General features: G+C 42.4%; 1 protein-coding gene across 3 annotated transcripts in view; it reads left to right on the forward strand.

Annotated features, from left to right (window-relative positions):
* The window catches only part of ATXN10 (ataxin 10), a 165,246-nt gene extending 147,294 nt beyond the window's left edge, over positions 1–17,952 (forward strand). For 2 of the 3 annotated variants that reach the window (XM_032261462.1, XM_032261461.1), the window contains 2 exons: positions 16,163–16,350; positions 16,836–17,952. In XM_032261462.1, the coding sequence (XP_032117353.1) occupies positions 16,163–16,350; positions 16,836–16,838 (191 nt within the window). In that variant the 3' untranslated portion in view covers positions 16,839–17,952. The remainder of the gene's footprint in view (positions 1–16,162; positions 16,351–16,835) is intronic. The other variant, XM_032261463.1, reaches the window with a different exon arrangement.
* Positions 17,953–18,208: the final 256 nt, after the last annotated feature.

An 18,208-nucleotide genomic window follows, 5' to 3' on the forward strand; every position in this document is an offset into this window, starting at 1 on the left:
AGAAAAATGATTTCAGAAAAGTGAACAGAGCCTGAGGGTTATGTGGAACACCATCAAGCCAACCAACATATGCATGTGGGAAATAAGGAAAAAGAGAGGGGCAGAGAGGATATCTGAAGAAATAAGGGCTGAAAACTTTTCACATGTTGGAAGTTATGAATATATACATCCAGGAAGCTCAATGAACTCCCAGTAAGATGAACGCAAGGAGACCTACACAGAGACGCATTGTAATCAGAGTTTTTAAAGACAGAGATAAGGAGAATCTTAAAACCGGCAAGGAAGAAGCAGCCCATCACATGCAAGAGAGAATCTATAGGGTTATCAGCAGTTTTCTCATTAGAAACTTTGGAGGCCAGAGGGCAGTGGGCCAAAATGTTCAAAGTGCTGACAGAAAAATCTGTCAGCTAAGAGTCCTTTGTCTGTCCAAATTGTCCTTCAAACATGAGGGATAAATTAAGGCATTCACAGATGAATAAAAGCTGGTGGAGTTTGTTACCACTAGACCTGTCTTGCAAGAAATCTCAAGGTAATCCTGCAGGGTGAAATTAGAAGACAACAGACAATAACTTGGCGCTATGTGAAGAAATAAAGATCTCAATAGAGAGAAATTCATGAGCAATATACGCTAGTTTGTAACTTCACGTTTTGTTTTCTAAATATTTTAAGAGACTAATATCTTTAAAAGGATTACTAGTTTGTATTTTGGGGATACAGTGTTTAAGGATATAACTTTTTTAGTGTTAGCGGAAAGGAGTAAACAGCTGTAAAGGAGCAGCATCTTTGGATGTTATTGAAGTAAAACTGGCATAAATTAGAATTAGAGTATTATAACTTTATTAAATGTAATCCCCATGGTAACCACACACACACACAAAAGGCTATAGAATATACAAAAAAGGAAATGAAAAAGGAACTTAAACATTTCAGTACAAAAAATCAACTAGAAAGAAGGCAGTAATGCAAGAAATAAACTATAAGGTATATGGGAACCAATAGCAAAATGACAAAAATAAGCCCTTCTCAGTGAATATGTAAATGTAAATGGATTGCACTATAATCAACAGACAGAGATTAATAGAATGGATAAAAACACGTCCTCTAACTCTGTGCTGTCTCCAAATGATTCAGTTTAGATCCAAAGACACAAATAGGTTGAAAGTAAGATAGAAAAAGATAGTCTAAGGAAATAGAGCAGACGGACTAATATCAGACAGAACAGAGTCTAAATCAAAGGTTGCAAGAGACAGAGGAGAACATGACATATTACAGGTTCAATACCGTAAAAAGATACAACAAATATAAACATTTGCACAGACCAGTAACAGGCCAAAATATATGAAGCGAAAACTGAAGGAAGAAGTAGGCAGGTCTACAATAATAGTTGGAGACTTCATTACCCTACTCTGAATAATGGTTAGAAGAACCAGACAGAAGCTAATTAAGGAAACAGAGGACTTAACAATAAACTAGGTCCAACAGACATATACAGAACACTCTACCATAGGGCAACATTATATACATTCTTCTCAAGTGTGCCAGGACATTTTCCAGGTTAGAGCATGTATTAGGTAACAAGTCTCCACAGATTTTAAAAGGTATTATACAAAGTATCTTTTCTGACCACAACTGGATGATGTTAGATATCAGAAATAGAACTAAAACTGGAATATTCACAAATTTGTGGAAATTAAAGAATATACTCTTAACCAGTAGATAAAAGAAGAAATCACAAGGGAAATTAGAAGATACTTAGCGGTCAACTGGGTGCAGTGGCTCATACCTGTAATCCCAGCAGTTTGGGAGGCTTAAGTAGGAGGACTGATTGAGGTCAGGAGTTCAAGACCAGCCTGGGCAACTTGGTGAAACCCTGTCTCTATTAAAAATGTAAAAAAGAAGAAAGAAAATAGAGACAAATGAGAAGACAACAGAACTTATGAGGCAGCAAAAGTAATGCTGTGGGAAATTTATAGCTATAAATGCTTACATTAAAAAATAAAGTTCAAGAAGCTAGAAAAAGACGTAGACAAAGTAAACTCAAAGCTAGCAAAAGGAAAATAATAAAGATTAGAGCAGAGATAAACTAGAGAATAGAAAAATAATGGAGAAATTTTTTAAAACAAAAATCGATTTTTTTTAAAGATTGGCAAATTGACCAACTTCTAGCTAGGTGGACTAAGGATGAAAGAGGACTCAAATTACCAGAAATGAAAGTGGGGACATTACTACTGAGTCTACAGAAATAAAAAGGATTGCAAGAGAGTACCGTGAACAGTTGTACACCATCATTTTGGATAATGTAGATGAAAGGGACAAATTCCTAGAAACTCAAAACCTATCATAACTAAATCACAAAAAAATCAACTAGTAAAGCAATTGAATCAGCAATCTCACAAAGAAAAACCCTAAACCTGATGCCTTCACTGGTGAATTCTACTGAACGAAGTAAAACCAATCCTCCTCAAATTTTTCCAAAAAACATTGAAGAGAAGGGAACACTTGTTTTATGAAGCCATCATTACCTTGGTACAGAAGCCAGACAGAGACACTACAAGAAAACTAAAGACCAGTGTCCCTTCTGAACATGAATTCAAAAGCATACTAAAAGAATTATATACCATGACCAAGTGGAATTTATTCCTGAAATGCAGGGATGGTTCAACATACTGAAATTGACCAGTGTAATATAACACATTAATAGAATGAAGGGAAAGAAACACATGACCAATTCAGTTGATGCAGAAAAAGCATTTGACAAAATTTCAGTATCTCTTCATGATAAAAACAACAAACTAGTAATAAAATGAAACTACCTCAACATAATAAAAGCCATGAAAAACCAACAAATGAAAAATCAACAGCAAACATATTCCACGATGAAAGACTGAAACTTTTCCTCTAAAATCAGGAACAAGGAAAGGATGCCCACTTTCATCGCTTTTATTCAGTATTGTACTAGAAGTTCGAACCAAGTCAATTAAGCAAGAAAAAGAGAAGACATCCAAATTAGAGGAAGAAGTAAAATCATCTTTTCACAGATGACACGTTCTGTAGAAAACCCTAACAATTCCATCACCCTCATACATAAAAACGATTAAAACTCATGTTTTAATGAATTCAGTAAAGAAGTAAATGAATTCAGTGAAGTAGCACTATATAAAGTCAACACACAAAAATCAGTTGCATTCTGTATACTAATACTGAACACCTGGAATGGAAATTACAAAAACGATTCCTTTTATAATAGTCTCAAAAATAATAAAATGCTTAGGAATTAAGAAGGTGAAAGACTTGTATGAAAACTATAAAACTGCTGAAAGAAAGGAGACATAAATGGGAACACATCCCATGTTTATGTGTTGAAAAACTGTTAAGATGTCAGTACTGCTCAAAGCGATTACAGATTTAATGCAATCCATGTCAATATCCCAATGAAATTTTTTGCGGAAATAGAAAAACCCATTCTAAACTTCATGTGGATTCTCAAGGGACATTGAATAGCCAAAACAATATATAAGAAGAACAGAGCTGGAATACTCACATTTCCTGATTTTGAAACTTATAATAAAGCTACAAACAAAACAAATCAAAACAGTGTGGTAACTGACATGAAGACAGATATCTGGACTAGTGGGACAGAGTAGAGAACCCAGAAATACATCTCCACAAATGTAGTCAAATGATTGTTGAAAAGGATGACAACACCATTCAATGGAGAAAGGCAGTCTTCTCAACAGATGGTGCTCAGGAAGCTAGATATCCAGGTCAAAAGAATGAAGCTGAACCCTTACCTAACATCATATACAAAAATTAACTCGAAATAGATTAAATGTAAGACTCTTAGATGAAAATACAGGACTAATGCTTCACATGACATTGGATTTGGCAGTGATTTCTTAGACATGACCCCAAAGGCACAGGCAGCAAAAGGAAAAAACAAATTGTACTACATGAAAATTTTAAAATATTTTGCATCTGAACACCCATTTAACAGAGCAAAAATATAGTCCACAGAATCGGAGAAAATATTTGCAAATTATTTATCTGATAAGGGACTAATATCTGGAATATGTATAGAATTCAGAAAACTTAATAATAAAACAACCTGATTAAAAATAAACAAAAGGCTGAATACACGTTTCTCGAGTAAGATGTACAAATGGCCAAGAAGCACATGAAAATAGACTGAGCGTCACTAATCATGAGGAAAACGCAAATCAAAACCACAGTGAGATACCTCACACCCAGCAGGATGGCCACTATCCAAAACAAGAAAAAAAAAGAACAAGTCTTGGCATCAATGTGGTGAAATTGGAACTCCGGTGCATTACTGATGGGAATGTAAAATGGTGCAGCCATTGTGGAAAACAGTTTGGCAAAGTCCTCAGAAAGTTAAAAATAGAATTACTATATACGTATACGGTTTAGCAACTCCACTTCTGGGTATATACCCAAAAGAATTGAGAGCAAGGTCTCAAAGAAGTATTTGTACACCGTGTTCCTAGCAGCATTTATTTGCAATAGTGAAAAGGTGGAAGCCACCCAGGTGTCCGTTTAATGGAATAATATTCAGCCTTAAAAGGAAGACAGTTCCGCCACACACTACAACACGGATGAAGAACCCTGAGGACCTCATGCTTAGTGAAATAAGCCAGTCATACTGTGTCAGCTTATTTATAAGAGGTACTTAGAGTAGTGAAAATCACAGACACAGAAAGTAGAGGGCTTGCCAGGGGTGAGGGGAGGGAAGAAAGGGAATTAATTACTGGTTCATGGGGACTGAGCTTCAGTTTACAAGACAGGAGTTGTGGAGATGAATGGTAGTGATACACAATGTTGCGAATGCATGTAACACTATCAGTGTACGCTTTAATATGGTAGGATGTGAAATTTTATGTGTACTTTACCATGGCTAAAAAAAAAAATAGAGAAAAATAAATGTAGGCAGCAGCCCTACCTTAGACATTCCTGGTATGTCTCAGATCCTTATCAGGGGCCTGAGCCCAAAATAGTTTTCTAATTAATCATTCTTCAGGGTCAGTTTTGAAAAAAGCAAACAGTCTGTTTAACAGTAGTATCTGACATTGGGTGCAACTTTAATGCCAGGTGTTGTGATCTTGTTTCATTTTTGTATCCTATGAAATAGTATTTTTATCTTTTAGAGAGGAGGAAATTGAGGCAAATAATTTATAACTGGCTAGGGCCACTAGCTATTTGGCAGCCTAACGGCAATGCAGTTTGAACCTCAACTTTTAGCCCCCAAGGCCCAAAAACATGATTTCTTTTCTATACCTTCTGTTTGACATAGAGAGATCATCTTGTCTCCCCCTCACTGGCGAGGGGATGTGAAGTCACATGCCTGACAGAGGAGCGTGGTGGCCTAACCTGCCCAGGGACTGTGCTGGAGCTCAACTGCACCCATAGTTCTCAGGTGCACCCATTGTGTTGTGCACATGGCAAACACCACTCCTGCCATCTGTACCTATGACCTGTTCAAGTTTACAAGGAGAACAACTGCCTTGGTGAAGTTGTATAGATTGCCCAAAGCCATGGCTTGTAAAATGGCAGAGCTGGAATTGAACCTACATGTGTCTTATTCCAAAATCTTATTCTTGCCATTATAGACTCCTGATTGGTCCCTTGATCCACTCTCCACGCAGCTGCCCACAAGAGTTTCTTAATTTTTCTACTTTGCTCTTTCGATAGGTTCTCATTGTGTTAGAATGCAGTACAACAAGCCCCTTTCCGTGGCCTGAGAATCCATAAAAGATGTGGCCTTGACTGACCTCTACTTAATTTTATCTATTTTCCCTCACTAAGTCTTCCCAGCCACACAGGTTTTTCTCATCAGTGTTCATCCATGTGGAGGCTTTGCGTGGCCTGCTCGCATCCTCAGCCTCTTCCTCAGCTCTCCAGGGGTCTGGTTTCTTTTCATCCTTTGATTTCAGCTCCCATGTTAATTCCTCAGAGAGGCCTTCCCTAACCACGCTCTTCCCCAAAGTTGTCCTCTTGTAATTATGCTCTGTCACCCCTTTCAGGCTTTGTTTTTTTGGTTTAGGGCCTGCCTCGGCAAGTGCTAGAATGTAAACGCCCCAAGGGCAGGGACTGGGCTATCCTGTTGTTGTCTGACCAGTATTGAGCATTTTGCCTTCATATTTGTTCAGTGAATGAATAGATCATGATTAAATTCTTGAGAGACATTCAGATGTAAGATTAACAGTTTGATTTTTGTTCATATCTAAATCCTTTGCCCTAGTGCCAGTCTAAATACCAAGAGGTGTACTGTTCATAGAGAAGAGGAAAGCGGTTTTAAAGTATTAATTATCTGTAATTGAACGATTTTTCTCCCCAAAACGAAATAGTCAGTACTTTAGACATTTTTCAGAGAGATATGTGCCAAGAAAGAGTTTTAGAACTTAGTATCATCACCATGAGACCACTTGGCTTCTAAATATCCTACAGTGTTATTGTTATTTGTGGTAATACATTTCTGCTGAAGGCTGCCCTGACTTGAGATGGATATGGTAGTGCTCCTCCCCTGACGAGGATGCATTAGAATTAGAGATCTATCAGTCAGACTGCAGGTGACTCTTGAGTCACTTGTTACTGTTAGAAGTGGAAGCAGACAGCATGAAATGAGTACCTCCCTCCCGTGTTGACTTTGCAGCACAGGAGAGCCCTTGGGAAGCGCGTGCATCTGGTATCTGTGCCTGTTCAACCTGCAAGCCCTCCCCACCCTTGACCACTGACTTCCTGGGAGCTGCTGGAGGTGGCGGGGGAGGCGGGGTGAGTAGGCAGATCAGGACGGCCATGGTAACTAGTGCTATTGGAGCAAGCGCTACCAGATGCTGAGATACTGGCATGTACAGCGTCAGAGCGCTCCCTGACTCCTTGGGGCCTGTTGTGTCTTGCCTGTCCTAAAATCGCCAGAAGCCCCACCCTGTTCATGTTCTTCATTTAATCCTTTGTAACTCAGAACTATTTTTGATCCTTGGCTGTACTTCATTAATTTTGCAATATCAGCAGTGCTAGACCGACACCAATGTCTTATAATTTAGGTGGGTTTACTTTTTCTGCTCCAAATTTTTATTTCATTTTGAATTGTTAGCTTATTAGCTAGTTCTAAAGGTATTTTACAGAGATAGTTACTCTGGCTGCCATCTGCAAGTTATTTTATCATTTGGGATTTCTTTGAAGAGAAAGGGAGGTATTTCATGTATCACAAAACCTACCTTGTGTTAGCTTTTGTGATACATGAAATACATCCTTGTAGTGGTTTGCAGGCATAGCTCAGAAATGTGCAGTCACAGCATCCCGGAAGAACTGCTCTGCCCTCCAGAGGTCTCTCTGGTTGGACTGGTCATGAGAGTGTATTTACTGCCGTCAGGGGAGCAGACACAGGAGCCCGACTGCCTGTTTCCAGATTGACCTCGAACACATCAAATTGCGGGTCCTTGGCCATGTTCGCCTCCATGTGTATTAGTTTTCCCATCAGTAGAATGAGGACAGTAGAACACCTACCACTTAGAGAGCTTGTAAGGACTGAATACTTTGAATGTAGAGCAGCCCCTGGCACGTCCTGTGTCCCGGAATGTGACAGCTGCTGCTATTACCTTTACTAGTTTTACTTGTGTTACTATTTTATGAAGGTAACTGACAATCCCATTTTCAGTCTTGGCTTACATGAGAGACACTTATGTGTACAAAGCTTCGCTTACACTGAGAGTGGCAGTGTGCTCCAGGAACAGAAATTCAGTGGGGCCAGCTTGTCATCTGATCATTGATCCCAAAGAGCACCAGGTACTTGGTAAACATCCTCTTTACCTGGCAGGTGAGGCCTGGCACTTCCCCATTTCTACTGTGTTTTCATTGACTCCCATTCATAAATCCCCTATCATCGGGGCCTCCCCTGCCGCCATCTGGGCAGTAAAGCTCTGCCAGTGTACTACTGGCTTCGTCCCCGGCTGTGTGTGGGGACATTGAGCACTGTTGTTTTCTTTAGAAGTTTATTATCATCCCCAGAATACCACTCCTCCACAACTGTCTCCTGCAGCATGAAGGCTGACATTGCATCGTAGCTGAGTATCCACGTGCATTTATTAAATCCCCCCTCCCTTACAGCCCAGATCTGACAGAACTCCGGGAGCCACCCCCTCGTAAGTAGATAAAAGCCAGGCACCAACGGGCAAGTATTTTAAACACTCGTACTATTGCCAGGAGCTACGAGGACCAGTTAGATAGGAGTCTGAGCACACGGTGAGCACACATTCTCTGGAGTCAGAGCTGGAGCACCGTGGCCTGAGTGTCTGCGGTGTGCATGGGTGTGCCGGGCACTCTGCTAACCATGCTGCGTGCGGCGGCTCCTTCCGAGCCTCAGATGTGACATTGGAGTGCTGCCCCAAATCCAACTGGAACTACTTCATGGCCCCACAACTCTTTCGTGTGGTTTAAGTTAGAAGTGGTATTGGTTGTTTCTGACCCTGAAACCTGTGTGTGACGGGCATGCCAGACTGTGATGCTTCGTACCACGCTTTGCTTTGAAGTGGTTAGTAAAGTGATTCCAGAACATCTCATGTACAAAATTAGTTTCATTGCCACGGGATCCTTCACCACCAAAACCCCGTGAATGTAAGGTACCTGCGAGTGCGGCCCTCCATTGGCCACAGACGCTTTTGGAGTGGGCAGTGTGTGCAGTGATTGTGCGTGGTACAGGTCATCTTCCCATGACTTCACTGCCAGATGGACGGACCCACGAGTCCTGCTCGGCCTGGCGTGGGTGCTTGAGCTTTCACATCTGGGACGTGAGGGAGGGAGGGAGAGCACACACCCAGCAAGGCCTGGAGGGCGCACGGGATGCAGTGTTAGTGTGAGCCTTGTAGAGAGAGGTCAGGCTGCAGAGAGAGAGCCTGTGAAGTCAGGAACACCTTCCCTCTCCCTGTACAATTTATGGAAAGTACGCTGTGCAAAGCAAGGGCAATGAATGCAGCCTCCGCTTCAGCATCTTTAATAAAGTACTGATTTGGGTTATGCACAGAGGTAAAATCTCTCTAGTGGACAGAAGTGTGAAATGTAGTTCTGTCAGAACTCAACGGTGTTTGATGGGGCCTTTGTACCACTTCCCACTAAGGGAATCTTGGATTTCCCTTACGGCCTAGAAGCCGAGAAGCAGCCTCAGCTTTCAGTGCAGGAGTGTTTCTGAGATGGCTTTTCCCCTCAGGAAAGACTGAAACTTCCTTCTTGTAGTGTGTGTTAAATGGAGGTGTTATTCTATATTCTTCAGATTGTAACCTATAATTTACAAATCTGACAATAGTTTGTTTTTCTCTGCCTTCTTTTAGTATTTAACACTTTTCAGTATTAGCAACTAGCCATTAATTGGTAAATTAGAGGGTGTACGTACTCATGATTTTAGCTTTTATTTTTAAATGCTATTAAGGCATAACAGGCTACAAAACATAGAACAGTACATACAGCACTGCATGGAAACATTTGAAGCACAGATGTTCTCTCAGATTCCAATATAAAAACTTAGAGGGAAATTAGATACCAGATAGACCAACAATTTAGAGAAGGCAGAGGGAGCCAAAATGGGTGGCTTGTGGTGGGTATTGCACACACAGTTTCCAGCGTCATGCAGGGAGACCTTGTGTAGAATCTGCAGCATAAATTCTACTTTAATTTTCTGAATGAGAAGAGTATGCAGTGGGATGAATGACATTAAAGAGATTTGAGAACAAAAGATAAGCATAACAGATGAAGGTGGAAGTAAAATGACCTTTAGGAAGCAATGAAAATATTTCTTGACATTTGAGCTTACTCTGAAATCAAACTTGTGGCATCTTGCAAAAGTAAGGGGATCTTCAGACATGTCTGTGCTGCAGGACCTCCATGGTGTCTGGCCGCCTCCCTCTCTCCGCCCCTGCCTTACTCTCCAGCGCCCTGCGAGCAGGACCTTTTCTTTTTGGAGGTGGTCCCAACAGGTAGCACAAGTCCCATGAAACTCCAGGAAGTGTGGGGGTCCCCGGGCAGTGCTGTCGGAAATGTCTCTTTACCTCTCAGAAAGTTCTTAGAGAACAGGGCCAAGATCAGTGAGGAATTCCCCTCCAGGGATGCACTGGGGTGTGATGGGGTGAGGGGTTGCCTTTTCAGGGCCACACTCTTGCTTGTTTTCCTCTTTGGCTGACAGAAATTGGCATATTTTAAAGTATGTTGGTTTTTTGCAATAAAACGCATTTTGAGAACAATTTTAAAACTGAACTGCCACTTTGCACTCTAAAATACGCTACATTTTTACCGTGGTCCAAGAAGATGTTTGTTTAGATGTGACAAGGGATTTATGAAACATCTTCATCTATGAAAACCTTTTTCTAACAGGGCAGCTAATTACACAGGTTTTTAAAAGCCTTGGTGGAGGCAGACTGCCCGTGCCGACTGTCCTCTGTGCAGGCCAGCTTTGGGAAAGCTTCTGATCATGCGCCCCTCCCTGCTCCACAGCGTCCTTTGCAAAGCCCTGCAGTACACAAATCCCTCGCCTTTGTGGGTTTGTTATCCAAAAATAGTTTTAAAATATAAATCCTGGATGCAAAAACTAAATACAGACATTACATGTATGTGTTCGTTACACAGATACTCTGTACAAAGTCCGTGTATGTCAGAACATCATAAAAAGTCTTTGAACATATTTAAATCATCTAAATTTACATATTGCATGTTTTTTCAATGCCAGTACTTAAGGTTTATTTACTTGTTAATTCAACAAATACTCACTGGTGCTTCCCATGTTCTGGGCCAGAAGTTGGCACGCCTTTTCTGTGAAGGGCCACATGGTAGATACTTAGGCCCTGCAGTCCGTGGCGTCCCTCCACAGCTCCTCCACCCTGCCATTGCAGTGCCACAGCAGCCATGGACACAGGCGAGTATGGGGCCTGGCTGCGTGCCGTACAACTTTATTTATGGATACTGAAATCTGAATTTCAAATAATTTTCATGTGTCACAAATCAGTATTCTTTTGATTTTTTTCCCAATCATCTAAAATATGTTAAAACCATTTTTAGTTTGCTGTCTTAAAAAGCACAGGCCATCGTGTGCTGACTCCTGTTCTTCTCAGTCCTCTAAACACTGACAGAGCCGTGACCAGAACCGAGTTCCAGTTGCCCTGAGGCCTACATTTAATGACATACCCAATTTTAAGTAGCACTGATTTCAGTAGCTGGAAGGATAGTTTCGTCTGTTGGAATCTGTCTCATCAGACAATTCCAGTTTTGACATTTCAACTCACCTGACTGTATGTTAAAAGTGAGCTTGGCACACCAATCTGCCAGTCATTAATACCCTTACTGTTTCTGTATCACGCGGTTTCCCAGCCTGTGTTCTTCTCCCCTGCTGATATCTGGTCACCTTGCTGGTACAAGGCCACCCAGTTTGGTGCTAGCCCTGTGTTGAACCAGCTGAGTCCCAGCGCAGTGCTGCCTTGGCCATTCAGCAGTACAAGATGCTTTCCTGCCGCTGTGGTCTTGGTGGCCTGGGTCAAGACCCCAGAGAGTCCCCTGCTGAAGAGCTGGCCAGCACTATCAAGTCCCGCTCTAGTGCTGATTGCAGGGTTCTTTCAAGGCAGTTTTGCAACAAACAGGCTCATGCCTTCTATTTATAGTAGCTATGGAAACGTTAGAAGCTCTTTCTAAAGCTAAGCAGACAATAAAGCACTTCAGATGTTGGTAGGATTAGAGACTTTAGAAGATGTTTAATTTTCTCCCCTACTCTTTCTTTCTCTCCGTCCCTTTAGAGAGAGAACAAGAGGGCAATGTGAATATTAACCGAGACTTGCTTTAATCTCTCTCGTGACACTTCAGACTGTCTAGGTCTGCAGAGGCTGCACTCTTAACAAGGAGAGGCATGCATATTCATGACCCAGGGCTGCGGACCAGACACGGTTCCTAGGGCTATAGTTTACAATGCTTTTCAACTCAAATTTCGTGAAAGAAACAACTATGAAAAATTGATTTGGTAATTATTATTAAGTCCAAAACCCAAGACAGCAGTGCTAAAATGTTCTCACTGGAAATAGGAACAGATTAGAGGAGGTTTGTGTGGTATTTGATTTATGGATAGACAACACAAACCCCAAAATTTTGGTGCTCACTTGGAGGGGGCAGTGGAGCAAATGTCACATCTGCCTAAGAAGAATGCATAGGAGTCCCGCCTTCATAAAGTCCTCCCTACACAGACAGGACAGACGAATTTCACTTAAAATACCTGAGAGCGTTACATGTACGTTTAAAGAAAGTGTTGAGGTTTGCTATTATTGGCATGGTTGTTATTTCTGATTTTCAAGGCACTGAAAGGGAGTTGACTCCAGAGTGCTCTTGTGGCCATATTTCCTCTCAGCCCTTCACACTTCCTTGACTTACATCTTTTTGAATTTTGGATACTAATTTTGGAAGAAGACGAAAATGCTTTTTCTGCTTTGGGCTTTGATGCATCTTCTGTTAGTTTGTCAGGTCAGTGGCTACGCCAAGAATCTGCTCCTTGTGAAATACTTGACTGTCACATTTTGTTCCTGAGGTGGTATGTCTGAAGCCAGAGGCTGCGGGGAACTGAGCAGGACCCATCACCCCAGCTGTGAGCTGTGCCCCTGTTTGAGGGAGTCACCTGGCAGCCCTTCATCCCCAAAAGGGCTTTTCTCCAGTCTCATTCCTTCAGTGCTCCTTTCGCCTTATATATAAAGTAGGCATTGTGTATGTTTGTATTCTACAGAAATTACCTACCAAACACTTCGGGGGGGGTGGGGGCGGGGAGGGTTGCTATTAAAATACCACGGTGACAGGATTTTCACAAAATGTGGCAGAAATGTTGCCCTCCAACCCCAAGACGAACCTGATGATTAAAATCCACTCTTTGATCCCATCCACATGGGCATTCTGGTGTTTTGTTGTCATAGACCTTTTATTTACCCAGTCCAGCCTCCTTGCCTGGGTTACATTTATATTGGTTTACTTTCATCTAATCTCTCAAACCCTGAAAAGCCCTGGGTCGGGAAACCACACCAAGAACAGGAGGCAGAAACACAGCCTGTGGGCTGCTGTAGTGCTGCCATGGCCCACCCTGTGGGGAGCGGTAGATGGCATGCTTGCTCTGTGCACTTAGCAAACATTTCCTGGCACCACGCTAGGGACAGAGCCCAGAGAAGTGAGTACCATTGGTCTTGTTGCAAGAGGGTTCACGGTGCATTAGGGCATACAGAAATACAAACAGTTGTAGCTTACATAATTTCAATAAGACTGGGCTCGGTGGCTGTAGTCCCAGCTATTCGGGAGGCTGAGGCAAGAGGATTGCTTGAGCCTAGGCATTGAAGACACAATTTCAACAAATGGGTATTGAACATCCACTTTGTGCTGAGAACTAGACTCGCTGCTAGGATAGAGAAGTCAGTTAGATGGGGCTCCTGCCCTCGAGCAGCGCACAGACTCAGAAGCAGGTGAACACAGTGCAGCGTGATGAGAACTGTTGAGAGAATGCTTTGGAAACACAGCAGGTGCACCTAATTTAAGCAGGTGTCAAGTGGTAGCTAAGACAGGGAAGGCTTCTGGCTTTCGGTGATGCTTGGCTGGTCTCGAAGGCTTAGTGTGCCCCATGAGAAAGGAAGCAGCAGTGAGGGGAAGCACATCCCAGGTCAGGGATTCGTGTGTGTAAAGACAGAGGCAAGGCCAGCGTTGCGACACTGCCAGAGCCTGAGGGGTGAGGGTGCCTGGCAGGAGAGGTTGGTAGTGGCTGTCTGGCAGGGTCTTGTGTGCCCAGGAGTGGAGCACTTCCATAGTCCCTTTTCTCCAGAGACACCCTGTGTTTGCCGCTGGCAGTGACGGTGCTGGCACCAGACTCTTCAGTTTCTGAGCCAGCCACCCCTCCGATCCCAGGAGCTCTGAATGCATTCTTGGGAATTTCAGCTTTCCTACCAATTAAAGTGAATAAACAGGACTTTTCAGATAGAAGAAGTGTTATGCTTCTTTCATTTACCATTGGAGAGTTATACTTATGAACGAAAATTCCCCAGTCTTACACATTTCTTGCTCCTTGAGTCAGTTCTCCTCATAATCACTGCCTCTTTTTCCTACAAAAAGTGAGAAAATGAATTTGTATATTGACAGTGTCATCCTGAGTGTGAAATTCATTGCAGCAAATAATTCATTGTTGAGAAATTCATGAATGTGTTGGGAGTACTTGATACCTGGGCTCATTATCTTTATTCTCTATACTGGCACAAAGTGAGGGTTCAGTGATTGTGGAAAAGAGGGGGTCATTCAAATTTGGGTTTTATGCATTTGAATATTGGAATAGGTTCTGTCTCCAGAAAAGAAATGCAGCCTTATAAAATGTGTCACGAGAGAATGACAGATACATGACAATGAGAACATTTTCCCCACCCTAGACAGGTGACTGATGATAGAGCAGCATCAGCCGGGCACTGACAGTCCTTTCTGTGCCATCTGGAAAAGGTCAGTGCTTCATACCCACCAGTGGTTTCGATGCTAAACCTCTGGAGACTGCCAGGTCATTCACTTAGCACATGTTGGCTGGTCCATTGCTTTGTGCCAGGCTCTGTGTCGAGGCCCCAGGAACACATGACCACAGCCCCTGCCGTGCAGGAGCTGGGAGACGCAGGCTGGGGGCATAAGTGCTCTGAGTGGGGAAGCAGAGAGGATCCTGAGCCCCACGGGGAGTCACGCGGGCTTGTCAGGATTGCCAGCTCACCGGGTGCGTATTGGAGGGACTAAGATGGAACAACCTTTTTCAAGCCCCAAAAACACTTCCTGAGCATACAACTGCCCGTATTTAGTACGTTTCCGTTGTCGGACGTAGTAGACAGTGATTTTTACTGTTTTCTTTTGAGGCTGTTGAACTAGGGAGAGAAACTGTTGGACTCATTTGCCTTCCCAGATACTACAAGAAAGAGCACCGGCTTTGTGAATGTCGAAGTGCTCCCATGCCGTGTTAGGGGAGCTAGAAATGTCTCAGAACTGGTCCACAGCCTCACACAGGGGTGTCCAGGACTGAATCAGAAGGCTTGGCTCTTTAGCTGTAGGGTTTGATACCTTTTGGGGACACTGACACCCCACTTCAGGCATTGGCACTGCAAGAATGGGAAGCATCTGGTAATCCTCAGGGGACAGGACTCGTTTGTCTTGATGCCTCCATCTGCTTATGGGCGGGGAGGCCTCTTTCTTTGGAAAAAGTCTTTGTTCCACTCTCGGTTTTTTGTTGTTCCCCCTGGATCAGGGTGCCAGGCCCAGTAGGGACACATCGTTTCTTGGCAGTCTCTTATATATGTCCCTGGATCCAACCACTGAAGACTGGCCTCTGCAGTCATTTTTGTACAGTCCTTTATACAACTGCATAGAGTAGCAGTTCAATGCCTGCATGAGGCTTACCCAGCGCTTGGTGATTAAATCAGACGTCCCGGTCAGTAATGTGGCAGTGCCAGCCCAGTCTTCGTAGGTGTCTCTGGTCTCCTGCCAAGCGGAACGTGCCAGGTGAGCGCCTGGGCACAGTGAGCCCCAATGCTTTCAGGAGCCTGAGTATTCAAATCAAACACAGCAAATCCTTCAGAGGCCTTCTAGCTTCATCTTTAGAATCCTGAATGTGGGAAATTCCACAGAGACTCCTAGGAAACAATTCTTCTTTATAACTGGGCTCACATTAAACACGATGGCTTCCCTGATTCTAACCTGACATCTTTGTGACTGATTCTTTAGTGCTTCTCTTATTCTTTCCCTCTGAGTCAGTAACATAATTATTCAACAAAGGAATGTGTGTGTGCACGCACGCACGTTTGCCTGTGTGTGTTCTTGGGTTCATAAACTTCAGTCTGAGCTCCTCTAAGTCTTTGCTCCTTGTTCATTCATTCAACAAATAGTGAGTAAATCTCTGGGTGCCAGTGGCTGGACATCACACATGCATGCTGGATGTATATGTGCATATGCATGCATTGCTGCTTTTGAGTGTGTTTGCACTTTAGATGCATATTCAGAGAATGCATCCTCAAGAAAAACGTGTTCATTGATACTGGATTTTCCGTGTTTCTGTGCTCCTCTACTCCTTTTTTCTGATAATTCTTATGTGAAGTTATCAAACAGGAAAGTGTTGGAAAATTCCTTCACTCTGCTGCAGTTCTGACCCAGTGGGTGATATATGCCATCCGAAACCTTACCGAAGACAACAGCCAAAACCAAGATGTGATTGCAAAGATGGAGGAACAGGGGCTGGCAGACCCATCCCTCCTTAAACAAATGGGTTTTGAAGTTGAAAAGAAGGGCGAAAAGCTGATCCTGAAATCTACTAGAGACACCCCTAAGCCAGTAAGTACCTTCAAGGGAACTGTCCTTCCCCTTTGGTTTGTAGAAAGCTGTTCCCTCTTCCCCATTGCCTCAAGCAGGAGGCTCTTTGTAAGAATATGGGTGGGAGAATTGTGCCCTCTAAAGTGATTTACCAAGGAAAGTCCTAAATGCAGCTGCAAACAATTTTTTGTTCTGGCTTTCTGCTGCCATTTTCTTAAAAGAGATAAAATTTCTAACTTATCCTAGGTGAGAAATATAGAAAACATATCAACATTTGTACATGATCTAAAAGTAAGTTACTCACAGGAATTAGATTTTCTTTAGAAGACACTTAACGTTCACTGTAGTTTTAAAAACAGAAAACTCCTTGAATAATATTGTATGAATTGTTTCAGGTTTCTTTTACTTGTGATCACTGACCAAAGCTCTGGGGTTTTCCCCTTTTTCTGATGAATCTTCTGAATAGATTTGTTACATCTGTGATTTTGTTTCTTTTTTCTTCTTAGTGAATGAACTGCATCCAAATACCTGAATTTTTGGTGTCTTGTTTCATGGATTTTTCCATCTTCTGCAGTATGTGAAATCGCAAGTGTTTGAAGATTTATAAGCACAAATTTGGGAACTTATGAATCTTTTAGGTGGTAGAATTTAATGTGTATAAGCTAAAAGTGAACGTAACTAAGCGGTCTCTTGTTTCTTTGCTTTCATGTAACTGCGTGCTTTGCCTTTGTCCCCCTAGATAGAATGTGCATTTAATTAATATATTGTACCTTCCTGCGACAGCAGATAATAAACCAGTCTCTTGGAGGGCACTCCCTTTGAAAAAACTTGGATGTCTGCTTGGACTCTGTCTGTCCCTTCAGATGGCAAGTCAGCATCATTCTTTATATCCCACTTCTCATTGGGTTTTCTGAGCGCTGGCAGGCAGTTGAATTAGTTTCTCACTGTGATTAATTCTAGCAATCTCTTTTCACCCCTCTGCCTTTCCAAAACATTGACAAGACTCATTTCCAGTTAATTAATTCGAGAACCCTCCCTCTTCATTTTAGGTCCTGGGCTGTCTTGTCACTGAGCCCTATCCCTTTGGAATGTGGCAGGGAGCGAGGCTGGTGAGAGAACATGTGGGTATTTAACCCTTCTTGTTCCAGTTCATCCCAGAAGTAGACATTCCCAAGAGCCATTCTGTGTAAAGGTGAATGCCTGCGTTTTCCCCAGCTTCATGCCTCTGTCATGGGGGGAAGGAACAGCTTATGTTCTGCTCTGGTCCAGTGCCACAGCATTTTAAAGTACATTTCTATCTTCTTTGATTTGAAAAGCACCAGTCTCATAAAGGTGCCACTCAGTTGTAGCTGTGTCTTCACTGGAATTGGAAAAGTACTTTTAGAGAGCAGGAATTTATCTGACATCTAGCTGTTTGTCTGTCTAGCCATCTGCTATATGAGAGGTAGGACTGGTTAAATGAACACTGAAGTAACTTAATCCAGATCATTCATATAATCAACAAAAGCTCTAGGGGAGGTCATGTTGTGAATGCGGCAGACACACTATCTTCTTCAACAACCATATCACTGAACCAGTATATCTAGAGATTTTGCCCAATTCATGTTGAACCTTCCAAAAGAAGAACAATAAAAACCCATCCAAAAGTTTTACAGAAATACTGATTGCTCCCAAATAAAGTGCTTCTAAGTTTTGTGGAGGCATACTTAAAACTGATTTGTAAAAATAGCTGAAGCCTGTTGAGAAAGAAAGAAAAATTTTCCCACGTGCTATCTAATGTCCTCTGTGTAACTCTGAAGACACATCAGCTTCTAGGGTTGTAGCAATCTATGAATAACATTTGTTATCTCGTTTATGACTTCCCATCAGTAAAGAAGCC

This window comes from Sapajus apella, unplaced genomic scaffold, assembly GCF_009761245.1.
Source record: "Sapajus apella isolate SASKATOON/1434 unplaced genomic scaffold, GSC_monkey_1.0 scaffold123, whole genome shotgun sequence".
NCBI classification, from domain to species: Eukaryota; Metazoa; Chordata; class Mammalia; order Primates; family Cebidae; genus Sapajus; species Sapajus apella.